At 45.8% G+C, this 15,721-nt stretch overlaps 1 protein-coding gene across 1 annotated transcript in view; it reads left to right on the top strand.

Moving 5' to 3' along the window:
• DNAH8 (dynein, axonemal, heavy chain 8) overlaps positions 1-3,836 on the top strand; it is a 335,359-nt gene extending 331,523 nt beyond the window's left edge. Inside the window, exon 92 of the mRNA XM_011944829.1 lies at positions 3,140-3,836. Within this exon, the coding sequence (XP_011800219.1) occupies positions 3,140-3,427 (288 nt within the window). The 3' untranslated portion in view covers positions 3,428-3,836. The remainder of the gene's footprint in view (positions 1-3,139) is intronic.
• The last annotated feature ends 11,885 nt before the right edge of the window (positions 3,837-15,721 follow it).

The following is a 15,721-nucleotide window of genomic DNA, read 5'->3' as shown; positions in this document are numbered from 1 at the left end:
CCAGTCGTGGTGGCACACATCTGTAGTCCCAGCTACTTGGGAGGCTGAGGTGGGAGGATCGCTTGAGCCCCGGAGGTCGAGGCTGCAGTAAGCAGTGATCACACCACCAGACTCCAGCCTGGGTGACAGAGTGAGACCCTGTCTCAATAAATAAATAAATAAGGCTTTTCTACACATATGCAGCTACTGCTATGGGCCACTCAAGATTCTACTAGAGGCAGCAGAGACGAAGAGGACTAGCAGGTTGGAGCCGGGGGCCAGTTCCAGGGTGTCCCCTTTGAGCTTCGAGTGGAAAGGAACATGGCTAGGGGAAGAACCCTCTCTGCCTGGATGCTGATCTGCTCAATGAATGTGGGCAAATTCTTTAACTTTTTTGAGTCTTCACATCTTCATCTGCAAAATGAGCGTGATAATTCAACCTCATTAAAGGTAGTTGTGGCCAGGCATGGTGGCTCACACTTATAATCCCAGCACTTTGGGAGGCAGAGGCAGGAGAATCACTTGAGGTCAGGAGTTCGAGACCAGCCTGGCCAACATGGTGAAACCCGTCTCTACTAAAAATACAAAACTTAGCCTGGGGTGGTGTTGGGCACCTATAATCCCAGCTACTTGGGAGGCTGAGGTGGGAGGATCGCTTGAATATAGGAGGCAGAGGTTACAGTGAACCGAGATCCCGCCACTGCACTCCAGCCTGGGTGACAGGGCGAGACTCCGTCTCAAATAAATAAATAAATAGATAAATAAATTTTTAAAAAAGGTAGTTGTGAAGATTTAAATGTGATCATTTAGGTTTGGTGCTGGACCCCACGTAGAATCTCAATAAATCAGTCTCCCTTTCCCTTTCTCTGATTTTCATTCCCTCATTTGTCAAGTAGAGGGGCTGGACCAGATGATTTCCAAGTTCTAGCCAAGTTCCCTGCCACCTTATAACGAGGGCCGCCTTTCCTTCAGTTTCCAGTATTATCTTCCTTATTCCTGTCTGAGGCCTCACCAGAAGCACCTTAACCTCCAGGTTCCCACCAACAATCTCTTCTAGGCAGTTTCAAAATTCCACCAGCCTCTCCCCATTATGCAATTCCAGAATTCCTTCCACATCTGTAGGCATTTGTTACCGCAGCATCCTGCTTCCTGGAATCAAAATCTGTGTTCCTTTCCAAAGGCTGTCATAACAAAGTATCATTACAGTGGGTGGCTAAAAACAACAGAGATCTATTCTCTCACTGCTTAGGAGGCCAGAAGTCAAATCAGGGTAGGGTTGGTTTCTACTGGAGGCCCCAGGGAAAGTCTTGTTCTCAGCCTCTCTCGTAGCCTCTGGTGGTTACTGACGATCTTTGGCTTTCCTTCATCATTACAATCTCTGCCTCCTTTCTCACATTCATCTGCATAGGTATATATATCTCTGTGTCCTCTCCTCTTATAAAGTTACCAGTCACATTGGATTTAGAACCTACCTTAATTCAGAATGTCCTTATCTAAGCAATGTGTGCAAAGTCCCTATTTCCAAATAATTACATTCCAAGGTTCTGGGTGAACATGAAGTTTTGGGTGACACTATTCTATCTACTACACCTTCTCACTGACTTTTTAAAGTTCTGAGGCTGAAAGCACCCTGGAGAGGGATACAATTTACCATACGATGGCTTTTAAGTGGTCCCATTATTCATGTAGTTCATTGTCACCCACGGAGTTAATGATGGTAACCATATGTCCTGATTTTCTGGGACTGCCCATGGTTTTACTGTCAAACCATGTGCCTCCGTTTTTGGTTCAAAAAATATGGTCCTCACACGGTGAGTCCACGAGGAGGGGGATTCCAGAAAACACTCTGCAAAAATCTTGCTGTCTTTTATTCTAATCGGCATTTACTTCCCCTGATCTGATCCTCACTGGAGATGGACAAATGGTCACCATCCTCTACATTTATCTGTTTGGTGAGCTGGCATGATTGTTGGAGCCTCCCCTGTGATTCTCCTTCACCCTTTCTTTTTTTAGTGAATACATGTTTTGTGGCTCCCCACTGCCTACAGGATCCAGTTTAAACTCTTCAGCTTAGCACCCAGACCCTTCCACGGTCAAGCCCTAACTTCTTTTACAACCATTGAGCCCTCTGGTAAAGGAAATACTGGGACTCTTCCTGCCCGCCCTGCCTTTCTTTGTAGTGTTACTCCTGCCTGTGTTGCCTATGCTCTTGCCTTTGTCTTTCCAAACACAGACCCCTGCTGCAAGGCCATCAAGGCCCATCAAGGCCATCCCCTCTACAGAGGCCCCTGAGCACTCCAGCCACAGGGACCTTGCCTCAGAAGTCACTGCCGTCACCCCCAGAGCAGTTCTCTGGGCACTCCCAGTAACAAGTGTGTGCTGCTATTCAACTCATCTTAAAAAAAAATTTCTGCACCTATGCATCTTATCTCCCTGATTTAATGATGAGGACCCCCAGGGCAGGGCCTATTGTATGGGAGAGACACTGGGGAGGGCGGCCAGTCACTGCCCCTGCCATGCTTCCCCTGGCTCTACCATGCCTGACCTCTGGGGGCGCTCTGACTCTCCCACTAGCTGGGCCCCGCTGTGGAAACCTCACTTCATCCTGTGGCTGAGATGAAGTTGAGACACAGGTTGGCTTGGCCAGTGGCAGGCTGAGATCCTACATGACAGCAGCTCCAGATCCTGTTCCATGCTCCCACCTTCCACCAACTCAAACCAGACCTCTCAGAGACTTTCACCTCCCTATAGAGGTGATCTGGTGCTACTGGCTAAGCCTGTTGCTCAGGGAGGCCACCCCCACACTTAAATAACTAATAACAAACATGAACATTTCTACAGCACTCATAGCCTCAACACAGGCTGCAGGAGAAAACTTTGGCTTTCCTTCATCATTACAATCTCCGCCTCCTTTCTCACATTCATCTGCATAGGTATATATATCTCTGTGTCCTCTCCTCTTACAAAGTTACCAGTCACATTGGATTTAGAACCTACCTTAATTTCACGAATGCAATGTGCCCGGTGGTGCCTTCCTCCCTCTGGTAGTGTTTTAAGACTGGTGTGTGTTTTATTTCCAAACTGACAGCCTTTATGACACTAATTTTGCAGCACCTAGTTTAAAAAATAAATCCTGTTACCTTATGCTTGACTCTTCCAGGAAGGTGTGTATATTTATGGGCTCTACATGGATGGAGCAGCCTGGGACAGACGGAATGGGAAGCTCACGGAATCCACCCCCAAGGTACTCTTCGCGCAGTTACCCGTGCTCCACATCTTTGCCATTAACTCCACGGCACCCAAGGACCCCAAGCTGTATGTGTGTCCTGTTTACAAGAAACCCAGGCGAACTGATTTGACCTTCATCACTGTGGTGTACTTGCGAACAGTGTTGTCCCCGGATCACTGGATCCTGAGAGGAGTGGCCCTTTTGTGTGACATCAAGTAAGTTCATTTCCATCTGCTGAGGGCACCAGAAGCCACATAGACAGCCTGTGCTATTGAGGGACTCAGTGATGTGCGTGTCTTTTCTCCCCAGTAATTACTTAATTACTGTTTCTAAATTAAAAAGTTGATGTTCTCAAATTGCTGGTGTGTGTGTGTGTTTTCCTCACATATCAATATTAAAAAAGATCCCTCTAAACGAATGTTTTTTATTCTGGGAAATCATATTTCATTTCAATTACTTTTTAAAGATAAAACCCTATCTGGATGTTAGAACACTTTGGAAGCTCTGCATTTTAAAAATTTTGAAAGTGTTGGTATGTGACATCCTAAAAAGAGCCTAGTAGTTGAAACCTTTTCCCTCAGGTAGGTACCAGTTTCCCTTGAATACAATCTAGCCATGTCTATGTTTGTGCTAACGTGTTATCTTTTGTTCTTTTGAGTTTGGTATTCTCTCTGTGCTTCCGAAATGGAAACTGAAGAGATCCAGCCAGTACTCCTTAGTAGTACAGCTGTTCAGTATGAAGTGTTTAAGACAGAAAATCCACTGGGATGGCCGTTCTTGTGATGTATTTTAATTTTATTTTATGTTGTTTTATTTTAATTTTTACTGCTTTTGAGGCCCAGAGAACTTAGACTCTCCAGCTCTCCCTCCCAACTCCAATTCTGCAGGAGATAATGAAACACATTTCTAGGCAGCAAATGGAGAAGGGAAAAACAAACCCTATCAAATGAAATTAGGTTACATGCTGAATGTCTTAAAAAGCAAAGTGTTTAAAAAGTGAAGCTATTTCTTATTCTGTAGCTAGTCTAAAACTCAGTTTGAACCTTGATTTCCTGCTAAAGGAAATTGTCAATTTAACAAAACAGATGGGGTCCTATACTGAATGCTCATGCGGCTTCAGAACAGTGAAGAAGTGTCTCCACCAGTCTTCTTATCTAGAATCCTTGTGCCTGCCCGCAGCTAAATGAATGAGCTTCATTCCTTCTGTCTATTCTGAAGGAGGGAATGTTTCAAGTTGCCTTGTTTCCCTTTCATTCTTCTGCCACCTTGATCAGAGATGCTGATGACAAACAAAGCCAGGCAACCAAGCAATAGCCCAGGTAAGCTTTACAGAAAATACCCCAGAGAAAACTCTGCCACAGTCTAGTGTACTTTCAAACAGTAGAAAACACATTATGAAATGCAAATTGAAGCAGTGGCCTCTGGTATTTTCCTGATATTGATTCAATGTCAAAACCATAGAACTGTAAAAAAAGTAAATGCAGTTTTAAAAATAAAGTAGCCAAGCCCCTGGCCCCAGTGTTTCAGCACTTTCGTTGGCCAATACATACACTAAAGTAAGGATGGCATTATCGAGAAAGAATGTCCTCCTGAACTGAGGCTAGAATTTGGAAGCACCTGTCAGTCTGGGTAGACACAGAAAGTTAAGCACCATGACATTATAGCAAACCAAGCTGCATGTTCCTAAATCGGACACACATGTTTTATTGATAGCCCTGTCCTGCTGCTAAAACAACTGAAGGCAAATGCATAGTCGAAATGCCTGGATATCGTGATAGGTTTTCCAAGAATAACAGTTATGTTCAGTGTTCTCTAGTGACTTGAAAGCTCATGGAAAACTGGGAAAAGAGGTGAAGAAGATGTAAATCTGGGAAAGATCATTGATCAGGCCAGTTAAAGTCACACATGTGCTATTTCCTGGGAAATCTCTGCTGTTGCTGGTTACTTTGCACTGTGTCAACATAGAAGAGAGAGAGAGAGAGATGGGCATTAAGGTCCAGCAAGGATGGGCACCAGGCACCCGGGCAGAGCTTCAAAATGGTCTTCTTTCTGGTCAGTGCTTCTCAGCTGTCCCTAGTTCTGCCAGGGTCCAGTTCTGCTTTCTTTCTCTAGGCCCAGTAAATGGTTTCCTTGGACATTTTAATTGACATTAATTGAAATTCCATAAGCACATAACCATTTTCTCTGCAAAATTGTTGCTCTTTCACTAATTACATAATTTGCCCCACTTGAGTCAGTGAGACCTGGTGCGCATAAAAGAGCAAAGGATAGAGGATGAAATGATTAAGCCAGTGAAGCTGGGAGAGAAGCAAAGTAATTGTTCTTCTTCCTTGGAATCAGTCCACGTCTTCTCATTTTGCTCTTGGCAAAATGAGCAATGAGATTTATACCTTCCTTGATTCAAAATGTTCCTTTACTTTGGACTTTGCATAAAAATAAGACCAAAAGAAACGTGTAGAGAGATATATCTTCCTAAAGGGATTGGTTTTGTGGATGATGTTGCATGAACGAGCCACCAACTCTGCCACCAGAGACCTCAGATGAATAGGGGACTCACCATAATTGGAGGCGCAAGGTGACTCAGGGCCATGGGTGAAGTTTGAAGGAATGGTGAAGGAAACTCAGGGTTGAGGATGAACTTGAAGACAAGGTAGCATTTCAATTGGGTCTTCAACTTTTCATAGATATTACCAACACAGTAGATGGGTATGTTCAAAGCAAGGGAGCAGCATGAGGGAGAGAACAGTCTAAAGGTGGGAAACCTCATGGAACGTCCAGAGACAGAAGATGGAGCCTTCAATGAGTTTCCATTGCCTGGAATGTACTCTCCAAATACACAAGCCCTCTAGGAGCTGGCCTCAAACAAAATTTCTGCTTTATCACCCATCCCATCTCTCAACCTGCTCAATTGCTTCTGCTACTCTGACTCTCTGATGTTCTTGATGTTCTCTGAAAAAATCACACACATTTTCACCATCCTTTGATTACCTTATCAAAGAAAACCCTCTTGTGTGGAACAACTGGAAGTTTCATACATGGCTGTGGAGGCACTGTCAAATGGTACAACCATGTTGGAAAACAATGGTCGGGTAGTTTCTTAAGAGTAAAACATGTAGTTACTATATGACCCAGACATTTCGCTCTCAGGTATTACCCTAGAGAAATGAAAGTGTATGTCCATACAAAGACATACATACATTCCAGTGCTCATAGAAGCTTTATTGGAATAATCAACAATTGGAAACAATACAAATGCCCATCAACAGGTAAATGAATGAAAAAAATATGGTATATACCTGCAATTGAATACTGCTCTGCAAGAAAAAGGAACAAACTATTGATGATGCACACTAAAGCTGGATGAATCTCAATTATGCTGAGTGAAAGAAGTCAGACCAAAAAAGGAGTATACAATGTATAATTTTGCTTATGTAAAATTCTAGAAAATGCAAATTAACCAACAGTGACAGAAAGCAGATCAGAGCTTGACTGGGAAGGAAGGGAGCAGGAGAAAGAGGTTACAAAGGGGCAGGAGAAAATGTTGGAAGGTGAGGGACAGATATGTTCATTTTCTTGATAGTGGTCCTAGATTCATGAGTGTCAAAACTTATTAACTTGTACTCTTTAAATGTATGCAGTTTATTGTACTTCAATTATACATCAATAAAGCTGTAAAGAAAAGCTCTTCCCATAGCACCTGATCCTTTCTTCACCTTCCTTGAGGATTTCTACGACCCCTCGCTCCTCCCCCAGGCAAGATTCATTGCGCTTTCTGCATTTTGGTTGCAACTGTGTTTAGTAATCTGGGTTGCAATCCTAGAATTTTAATGCAAGGAGTTAATTACGTGCGTCTATCTCCCCATTCTATCGTGAACTTTTGGAAAGCAAAATCTGTCTTTTGAGCACCCTAGGAAGTGTTGACTGAATGACAGAATGAATGGACAGCAAGTAACCCCAATTTGACTGGTAAATGTAGGCAAATGATGGGGAAGGAGGGAACACCAGGTGCGAGCCATGTTGGGAGGGTCTAGAGTGCCATGAAGGACAGTAGGGAGTCGCTGGTGGTTCTGGACTGCTAAAGGAATGGAAGTGAGTAGGTCAGCAAGAAGGCTTCTACACCAAAATCGAGAAAATGAGTGTTGGAACTACAGAGATGACAATTAGAATGGAAGCAAAGTAAGGCATTTGAAAGATGGCATGGAGGTAAAATTTGGGGACTCAGGAACTGAGCCGAGATGAAGAATAGTCAGAAAGGGTCTAAAGATAAGGCAGTTTATAGACTGGGGAGTCTAGCTGGATGTTTCCTGTATCATTAAAATTTGGGGAAAAGAGCTATTTTGCTAGCCCTGTGCTTATAAATAGCTGCCAGGGTCTCTGAAGAGAGACTTAAATATCTGTGTGCTCACCGTTGCTTCCAGTGAGGTCCGTGAGTTAGTAGTAATGTAGTGTACCTATTTGCCAGGCATTGGTCTAAGCACTTGATGGGAATTAATTTATGTAATCCTTGCACCAACCCCATGAAATTAATAGAAATTAATACTGATAATATCTCTGTTTCACAGATTAGGAAACTGAGGCACAGAGAAACTAAACAACTTGCCCAAGTTTTCACAGCTAGTGAGTGACAGAGCTGGGATGAACATAGGCTTAGGGCTTCTGATGTACTTTGTAAGACAATACTGGATTTTTAAAAAGCCACAGTCCAAAGGCATGAACCACTAAAATTCATATTTGTGTATAGAAAATAATATTATCTGTGTTTCTCTGACTAGTTAATTTGAACAGCTTTCATTACCTAAATGGACAGAAAAATGTGCATAGAAGAGAGATTATAAGGCAAATATCAGCATTCGTGTGATATGCAAATAAATATATTTAAAATTCATGGATTTTGAAGAGAATTGGTTGGTTCATTTTAACGTGCTTTTTCTGGGCTTTCTTGAAGACTCTATACCAGTAGCTCCATTGCATGGTAACCAGAAGGAGCATGGCTGGAGAATTTTGCCCTGAACTCCAAGTGAGAAGACATGGGGTTTAGTCCGGAGACACAGGGCCCGTGCAGGGCTGCTACCTTGCCCACATGAAAAAGAAGAAAAAATACCTAAAATGTTATTTTCAAGAACACAATTCAGCAAGGGATAAATGGGAGCAAAGGTGTAAAAAATAATTCACTATCCTAAATGAAGAAAAAAACTTAAGGAACTATGGAGATTGTTTCCACTTAAAATGCCAAAAAAAAAAAAAAAATCGTAGTTAAAGTAACTCAGTGACTTAATCCAGGGTATCTAATAGAATCTCCAATGCTGTCTTTTTTAAAGGTTTTAGAAAAATAATCCTACTTTAGATATAAAAAGATGCCACATGACAACACTCTAGGTATAGTTGGGATATATAGCATAAATCCGGAAGTATGCACTAATATTGAATGAATGAAGATACCAAGGGTTTTCCAGGGCTATGACAAACACTTTGGCTTATGTACCTTTTCTGTATTTGACAAAAAATTATCTACTCATTAAAAACACTAAAAGCTTTGTCCCCTCCCTCCTCCCTCTCTGTCTTAGGTGAGGTTCTCTGGAAAAAGCCTCTGAGATGGAGATCTACGTAGAGGAGGTTTCCTGGAAACGGTTTTTAGGAGCATCACTCTCGGGGGAGTGAAGGAGGCAGGACAGGGCAGAGGGAGAGGTTGGGCTGCGATGCAATCACAGCAAAGGCCTCGGCCACCCCTGGAGTTATGGAGCAGGAATGTGCCCCATGGGGTGAGGGGGCGCGGGGCCGGACCGAGGCGGCGAGGCAGCTGTGAGCCAGCACTTCCGGCAGCTGGGGAGGACATCCTGGGACCTGAAGGCGTCCGTGTCCTGCCTTTCTTCCTCCACACTCTTCTCATCTTCTTTCCCCACCTCCTTTAATTTGAAAGCAAATCATGAACATACTTTTCCTTGCTTCCTCTTTATGCTTTCCTCAGAGGATCTTAATAACTTAAATCAAGAGTGTTTTTGACACCTGCACACAGACTCCATATCCCTGAAATGTAGAGAGCTTTCCAGAATGTCTGAAATGGTGGGCAAGACACCGGAGGGACATGTGGTTTCTGTCCTGTCTGAGAGGCTGGGAAAGAGGGGGTCCCTGGCTGAAGGAGTCCCCAGGCTGAGCACAGTGACCAGATATATTTTGAAGAGACTTCCAAGTGCAAAGACAACTGAAACCTGAAAGTCTCCATTTACTTAACCGCCGTTTTTCTCAGACTCATGCACTTCCTCACAACTTTTGAGGGATAGAGCTGTGTTTTGCCTTTGAAAAATTACTTTTGTGTCTTCAGCAGGTGGAAAAAAAAATAGTCAACTCCGTCGTTTCTATCTTCCAGCATCTGGCTTTGACTGCAGATAGGAACCAAGGTTTTGAACACTCAAGTCTTGATTTACATCCAACCTTCTAAGATGAACATAAATACTTCGGAGTAATGCTTAAGAAATGAAGCTGTTCTATCTACCCTGAATCAATACCAATTCCTTACAGAAGCTCTTGGCTTATAGAAGTTTACCCTAACCCACTCCATTCTCCCCAAAAACAAACTGGAGAGGAGGAGCTCACAGTTGATTCCAGTCCTCCGGGGCTTGCGAGATCACCCTTCTTGGGAATGTGGGGTGTGACAGGGTGACAGTGTTACCGTTGTTTCTTGATAAGCTGCTTTGATTGAACAGGTGTCCTCAGGGAGTGTGGAAATTCCTCTTCACACATGTGCTGTGCCAGCAGCTCCCTGTTTCTCCTGACAGAGCTGCCTCTCCTCTCGTTCTCACCCAGGACGAGACCGGTTCATTAAAGCACTTCCTCTCTATTTCCAGGCAAAATCCCCACCTGACCTGGTGCAGGGATTTGATGCTTGAGCCTCTGATTCCCCCGCATCTTCACAGCTTCTTCAAGATGGGGGCTATGAATGCAAGGGCTCTGTCCCTGTCTCCCAGATGACAAATCCATGGGCGTTTCTGTCACTGGAACCTCAGCCTCCTCAGACATGTGAGTGGGGATGTCAACCTGTGTCTGGGGGATAAGGACACCCATCTGTCATTTGTGGTTTCCGCGTGGTCCTTCCTGATTATGCAAACCCTTTCCTTTCCATTGTTCCTCCTCTATTGTCCCCCTAAAGGACATCCGGTGTCCCTTCATGATAAGAACCTGAATGAGACAAATAGAAAATGCTCTTTCCCCTCCTCCTCCCTCTCCCCGTCTCCCTCTGTCTCTTTCTGTCTGTGTGTGTCTCCTGTGTGAGTGTGTGTGTCTGTCCCTCTCTCTCTCCCCAACCCCGCTCCCTCCAGAGCTGATAACTAGCTCTTTGGTTTTTAGCTAGACTACGTCAGAAGCTTTGTCTATTATGTGTCATCCCCTCTCTTGGGGAAAGCAGTCACTTTTAGTTTTTTTCCATGTTTATGGAATTTTTTAGAGTAGACTTGCCCTTTCTGCCTGGTCTGCTTTCTTTGGAAGCCCACACACCAGTCCTCGGCCACCAGCAGCCCACTGTGGAGTTCCCTGGTGGGCCCTGGATCCTGCATTCCCCTCAGGGCCCTCCTCTGCCCATGGAACACTTGGCTGGGGGCCAGCTGGCCCAGAGGTTGACTTCTCGTCAGGCCCTGTCCCGCCCCTCATGCCCACCTTTCTACTCTGCCCTAGGGCTCCTGGGACTGATGCCTGCAGGAGGGAGGAGGGAGGTTGTGCTCACGCTTCATTTGCTCACATCACTGACTCTGGGAGCCATGCCAGGCGAGAGCAGGGGGGCCCCACCAGCCCCAGACGGCACCTCTCTCAGGGCCAATCTGTGATGTTTCTCCATTCTCTTCCTCCTGTCCTGGAGGAGGGACGTGCTCACTGGGGGAAGCAGAGGGCACATGTGGGAAAGGGCCAGGGGGCTGCCATGCCTTTTTCTCATGACATCCTTCTAACAGCCCCAGAAAGGCAAGATGGCACCAGTCTTGCATGCCATACCGCATGTCCCCCTAAATGACGTGTGTGAGCGTTGCCCTTCTTCTCGAGGAACAGTCTGAGTTCTTCTAACACTCAGAGTTGCCTTTGCTTCCAATATCTTTTTGGGAAACTCTGACTTGACTGACACATAATGGGCAACATCTGCCACAGCCAGCCACGTGGAGCTCAGCCCACTCCTTACTCTGTTCTCATCAGGGCGCCATTCTGTGGTGTATATGTCTCTGGTCAATTTATGTATGAATTTGCCACTTGGTGCATAATATTCAGCACTGAGATAAAAATGAATAAGCCATTCCTATGAGGAATTGATTTTCCCTTCCACATCTGTTCATGAAGATATAAATCTAAAGTTTTGGTACTTTAAAAGCCTCCAAATGCAAATATAATCTAAAATTACTAGGCTTTGAAATTGGGCCTCTATGTCAAAAAATGTTAATAGACCCGGTCCCTGGAGCCTGACTGCTCATCTTCTGCCTCCAGGCCCCGAAGGCATTGGTCACCTCTCGAGGTCCTTTCCGATTCATTGCAACAAAATGGAATGGTGCTGCGTGCCTCCTGTACACTGTCAGCTCTGTACACACCCTTAGGAGAGATGCAAGAACCACCACGGCATGGACCCTGCCCCCAGACAGGCAAGACAGCAGAGAACATAAACTACACATGAACAGCCATCATGTAAGGCAGAAAGTGGTCATTGCCCTAAAGACGAAGTGACATGGGAACACAGAGGAGAGAGACTTGACTTTCTTTTGAAGGATCAAGGAAGGCCTTTGGAGAAAGTAGATTTCAGGTGGAGCCATGAAGGATGGATGGGATTTGACCAAAGCAAATAAGGGAGCAGAGCATTCTAGGAGAGACAGCAGGAGCTGAGGCCAGAGGTGCGCAAAGGCGGGCAGAGCTTAAACCAGGAGAAAGTGTTTGGTGTGGCTGCAGCACAGGACATATATCACCATGGAGGTGCATGAATGTTGTGGGCATGACCCTGATTTCCTTCTATCTAGATGGCATTTTGCAATTTCCTATGTTCTTTTATGCACGTTATCACATTTGATTTTCACAACAATTGTGTGAGTAGGCACTAGAAGGGATGTTCATACAGATGAGAAAACTGAGACTCAGAAAGTTAAGGTGCTCTGCCTTAGGGGACAAAGGAGAATAGCAGAAGACCGGGATGAGAACTCAGGTTTTCCAACACCCTGACCAGGGCCTTTACCCTAAACCAGGCAGTGGCAGGGAGCCTGCGAGAGAGCCTACCCCACAGTTATTTCCCTTACAGTGTGTTTGTGGGTCTTTGTTTGTTGGCTTGCTTTCAGGTTTGTTCACCGATTGTTCCCATGTAACGGCACCATGTGGTGGCCATTCCTGGATGCTATGATGTAGGTCATTGTATTCACAATAGGGAGACTTGGGGAACAGTCTCTTTCCCGAAGTTAGCTCTGTAAGTCTTGGATGTGGCATCAAAGGCACAGAGCTGGTAGCACTGTGTCACCATGCAGAGCACTGTGTGGGGTTTGCTGATCTTGTCCCCTGGTAGTCACCCTACACCAGGCTGATGGAGAGCGTGGCAGGATGATGGTCCTGCAGACAGCAATGAGTAACTCCTTAGGCCACTCAACTCCCAGACTGACATTATCGTTGCAGTACCTTATGGTGACAATCACTTTGAACCTGATCCACCGGCCAGCCTCGGGCTGCTTTTTCACAAACATGAGCTTTAGAACCTTGTCCTTGAGGGGCACCCCCAGGAGAAAGTCAGTGACCTCAAACTCCTTGATGGGCAGAGAGAAGAGATAGACCTTCAGGGATTTGATCTTCATGTCCTTGACCTGGCAAGGTGACTTGGTGATGGAGCCCCACTCCTTGTTCTAGACTTGCATCCACAAGATCTGGAGTCTCAGTCTTGATGTTGACCATAGCCAAGACCCCAGCCACAGCTGAGCTGCCAGAGTCTCACCATTCCAGGGCCCCAAGGTTCTCTGGCATCATCAGAAAACTGTGCATTTTCATATCACAAAACTGCCATGCTTGGAATTAATTTTGTGAGCCCACTTCCCTTAGGAGCCCCCCTGAGAGGGCCTGAAAGGTGGGGGATTAGACATCTGAGCTATTAGGTACTGGGTAGGCTCATCAGCTTTGTTTGCTATCCCGTTTGGCAAATGAGCCAGAAACCAGAGCATCACCGAGTGCATTGGAGGCGACGGCTTTCAGAACGGAGAAGGAAGTAACTCAAGCTGGTTTTGCAACTGGTTCCTTGGAAAATGACACCTGCTGGGCAAAGCTGCAAGTCCACCTGAGGCCAGGTCTAGAGGTCAGACCAGAGCAACAGAGGGAAATTCTGAGCTTCCCTCAACTATAGGCCAGCTTTAAATTCTGATGTGTTGCCACATCACAAGTCCGAGGGGACTGAGAGAAATGACCTGGGGCGGGAATGAAATCTTTTGGGCTGTGAGCCTATGGAGGGGTAGGAGACATCTGCAGGCTCAGTCCTATGTGGCTGCCCCTCCAGCTGGATCCTGGATGTGACTCGTAAGGTCCAAGGTAGCTGGAGATGACCACTGAGCCCACACTCAGAAAACAAAGGCATGGTGGTGCTGGCTGTTAAGAGGAGTTGACCCAGAAACATTCAGATTTTCCATTTTTTGTTTGTTTTCTTTTATTTGGGAGAGGGGAATGAGTGGGTTATCAAATTCCCTTTATGTGGAACCAGGGGAGGTAATTTTGTCTAGCCTGAGTGTGGTGAGTGAAAGGGAGACCCAGAAGGCTCAGAGACAAGGGTCGGCCTGTTGCCTGGGATCCTGCCTACCCTAGAGCTCCTCCTTCCTTGCCTGGGGGACTCTGAGGCAGCTTTACAGTGATCTTTACTCAGCGCTGGTGCTAATCCTTGTCCCTGAAAGCCAGCAGCAGCTTCCCCACTCCTGGCTCTGGGGCCATTCTTTTCAGAGAAAATTCGGGTGCCTGGCTGGCCTCTTTTCCTCCCCATGAAGGTCTGAGGGGCAATGAGGGGAACAGCTGGGACAGTTTCTGGGAAGGAGGCTGCTTGGGCCAGTCAACATGTTTGTCTGAGGAAACCTTTTATTTCAGACAAGGGTTAACATTGGTTTCATTTCTCATTTTGGTCTCAGTGGGTTTCTCAGTCATGCCGGAGGTGATGAAAGGCGACAGTGAGAAGCCCTCGTGTAACACTTCTTTTTCATTTGATTTTCGAATGTGTGAAATTTGGTACTTTTCCTCCTTACCCACAAGAGCTTTAATTCTGTGAAGGGGCAGTGTGGGCTCTGTCATAACACCTCCTCCCCAGCTCCCCACCTTTCCTCCAGAGAAAAAGGCAGACAAGTGGGAAAAGCTGGGGCCAGATGGACAAGAACAAATGAATCTACTCCCCTGACCCAGAAGCCACGGCCACACGGACCCAGAATCCTTTTTCCGACCCTGTAATTCATTGAGTAAGGTGAAGGGAGTAGGAAAGGAGGAGATGGGCCCAGAGTAAGGAACTTCATTTACTTAATTGCCCCTACATAGAGGGAACCTTCAGCAGCCCCTCTGCCTAGACTAACTGGCCCTGCCCCCAGATAAGCTCAGGGATACATGCCACTGGGCTTGTCTGGGTGGGCTGACTGCAATGACAAACAGCCCCAAATCTTGATGGCCTAACAAACTACAATCTAACATGAGTCGGCAGGAGGCTCTGCTCCACACACTCATTCATGGACCCAGGCCCCTTCTGTCTTGAGGTTCCATCATCCCTTGGGGCTTTGGCATTCTCCACTGACTATGTGTGTCCAACATGGTAGATGGAGGAAGAGAGGGTGTGAAAGGTCTTATGGGCCCATCCTGGAGGGGGCCTGTGTCACTTTTCTCCACATTACCTTGGCCACCCTAAACATCAAGGGAACCTGGGAATGTGGTCTTGATGTCTTATAGGTTGAGTTATCACTCACCAGCAAAAGATATCTTGAATTCCTAATTTCCAGTACCTCAGAATATGACCTTATTTGGAAATATGGTCTTTACAGAACAATCAAGTTAAAATGAGATCGTTAGATGGTCCCTAATCTGACTAGCATTTTTATACAAAAGAGAAATGTGGGCACAGAGGGATGACCATGTGAAGACAGGGAGAAGGCCTACCCACAAGTCCAGGGATGTCTGAGGCTACCAGAAGCAGGGAGAGAGGCAGGCAGAGTCTCCCTCATGGTTCTCAGATGGAACCAACTTTGCCAACACTTTGATTCCAGACTTCTGGCCTTCAGAACGATGAGACAACAAATTTCTGTTGCTTAAGCCACACAGTTTGTGGAACTTTGTTATGGCTGCCCCAGGAAACTAAAATACACTGTATGCTCAGATTTGGGGAGCATCCAGCCAGCTGTGCTGTGCAATCTCCTTGTCTGAGAAAAAGAGAATAGGTGGCTGTTAGCACAATAGCTACCATCTTTGTTGATAGGTATTTCTGGTTCTATGACTGCTGCCAAACTTCTCCACCCATGACTCCCTCCCTCCCCTGGGTTTTCTCTCACCTTCTCCCCACTTCTGATA

Source organism: Colobus angolensis, unplaced genomic scaffold (genome assembly GCF_000951035.1).
Source record: "Colobus angolensis palliatus isolate OR3802 unplaced genomic scaffold, Cang.pa_1.0 Scaffold105, whole genome shotgun sequence".
NCBI lineage: Eukaryota > Metazoa > Chordata > Mammalia > Primates > Cercopithecidae > Colobus > Colobus angolensis.
This window is presented reverse-complemented; position numbering and strand designations above follow the sequence as displayed.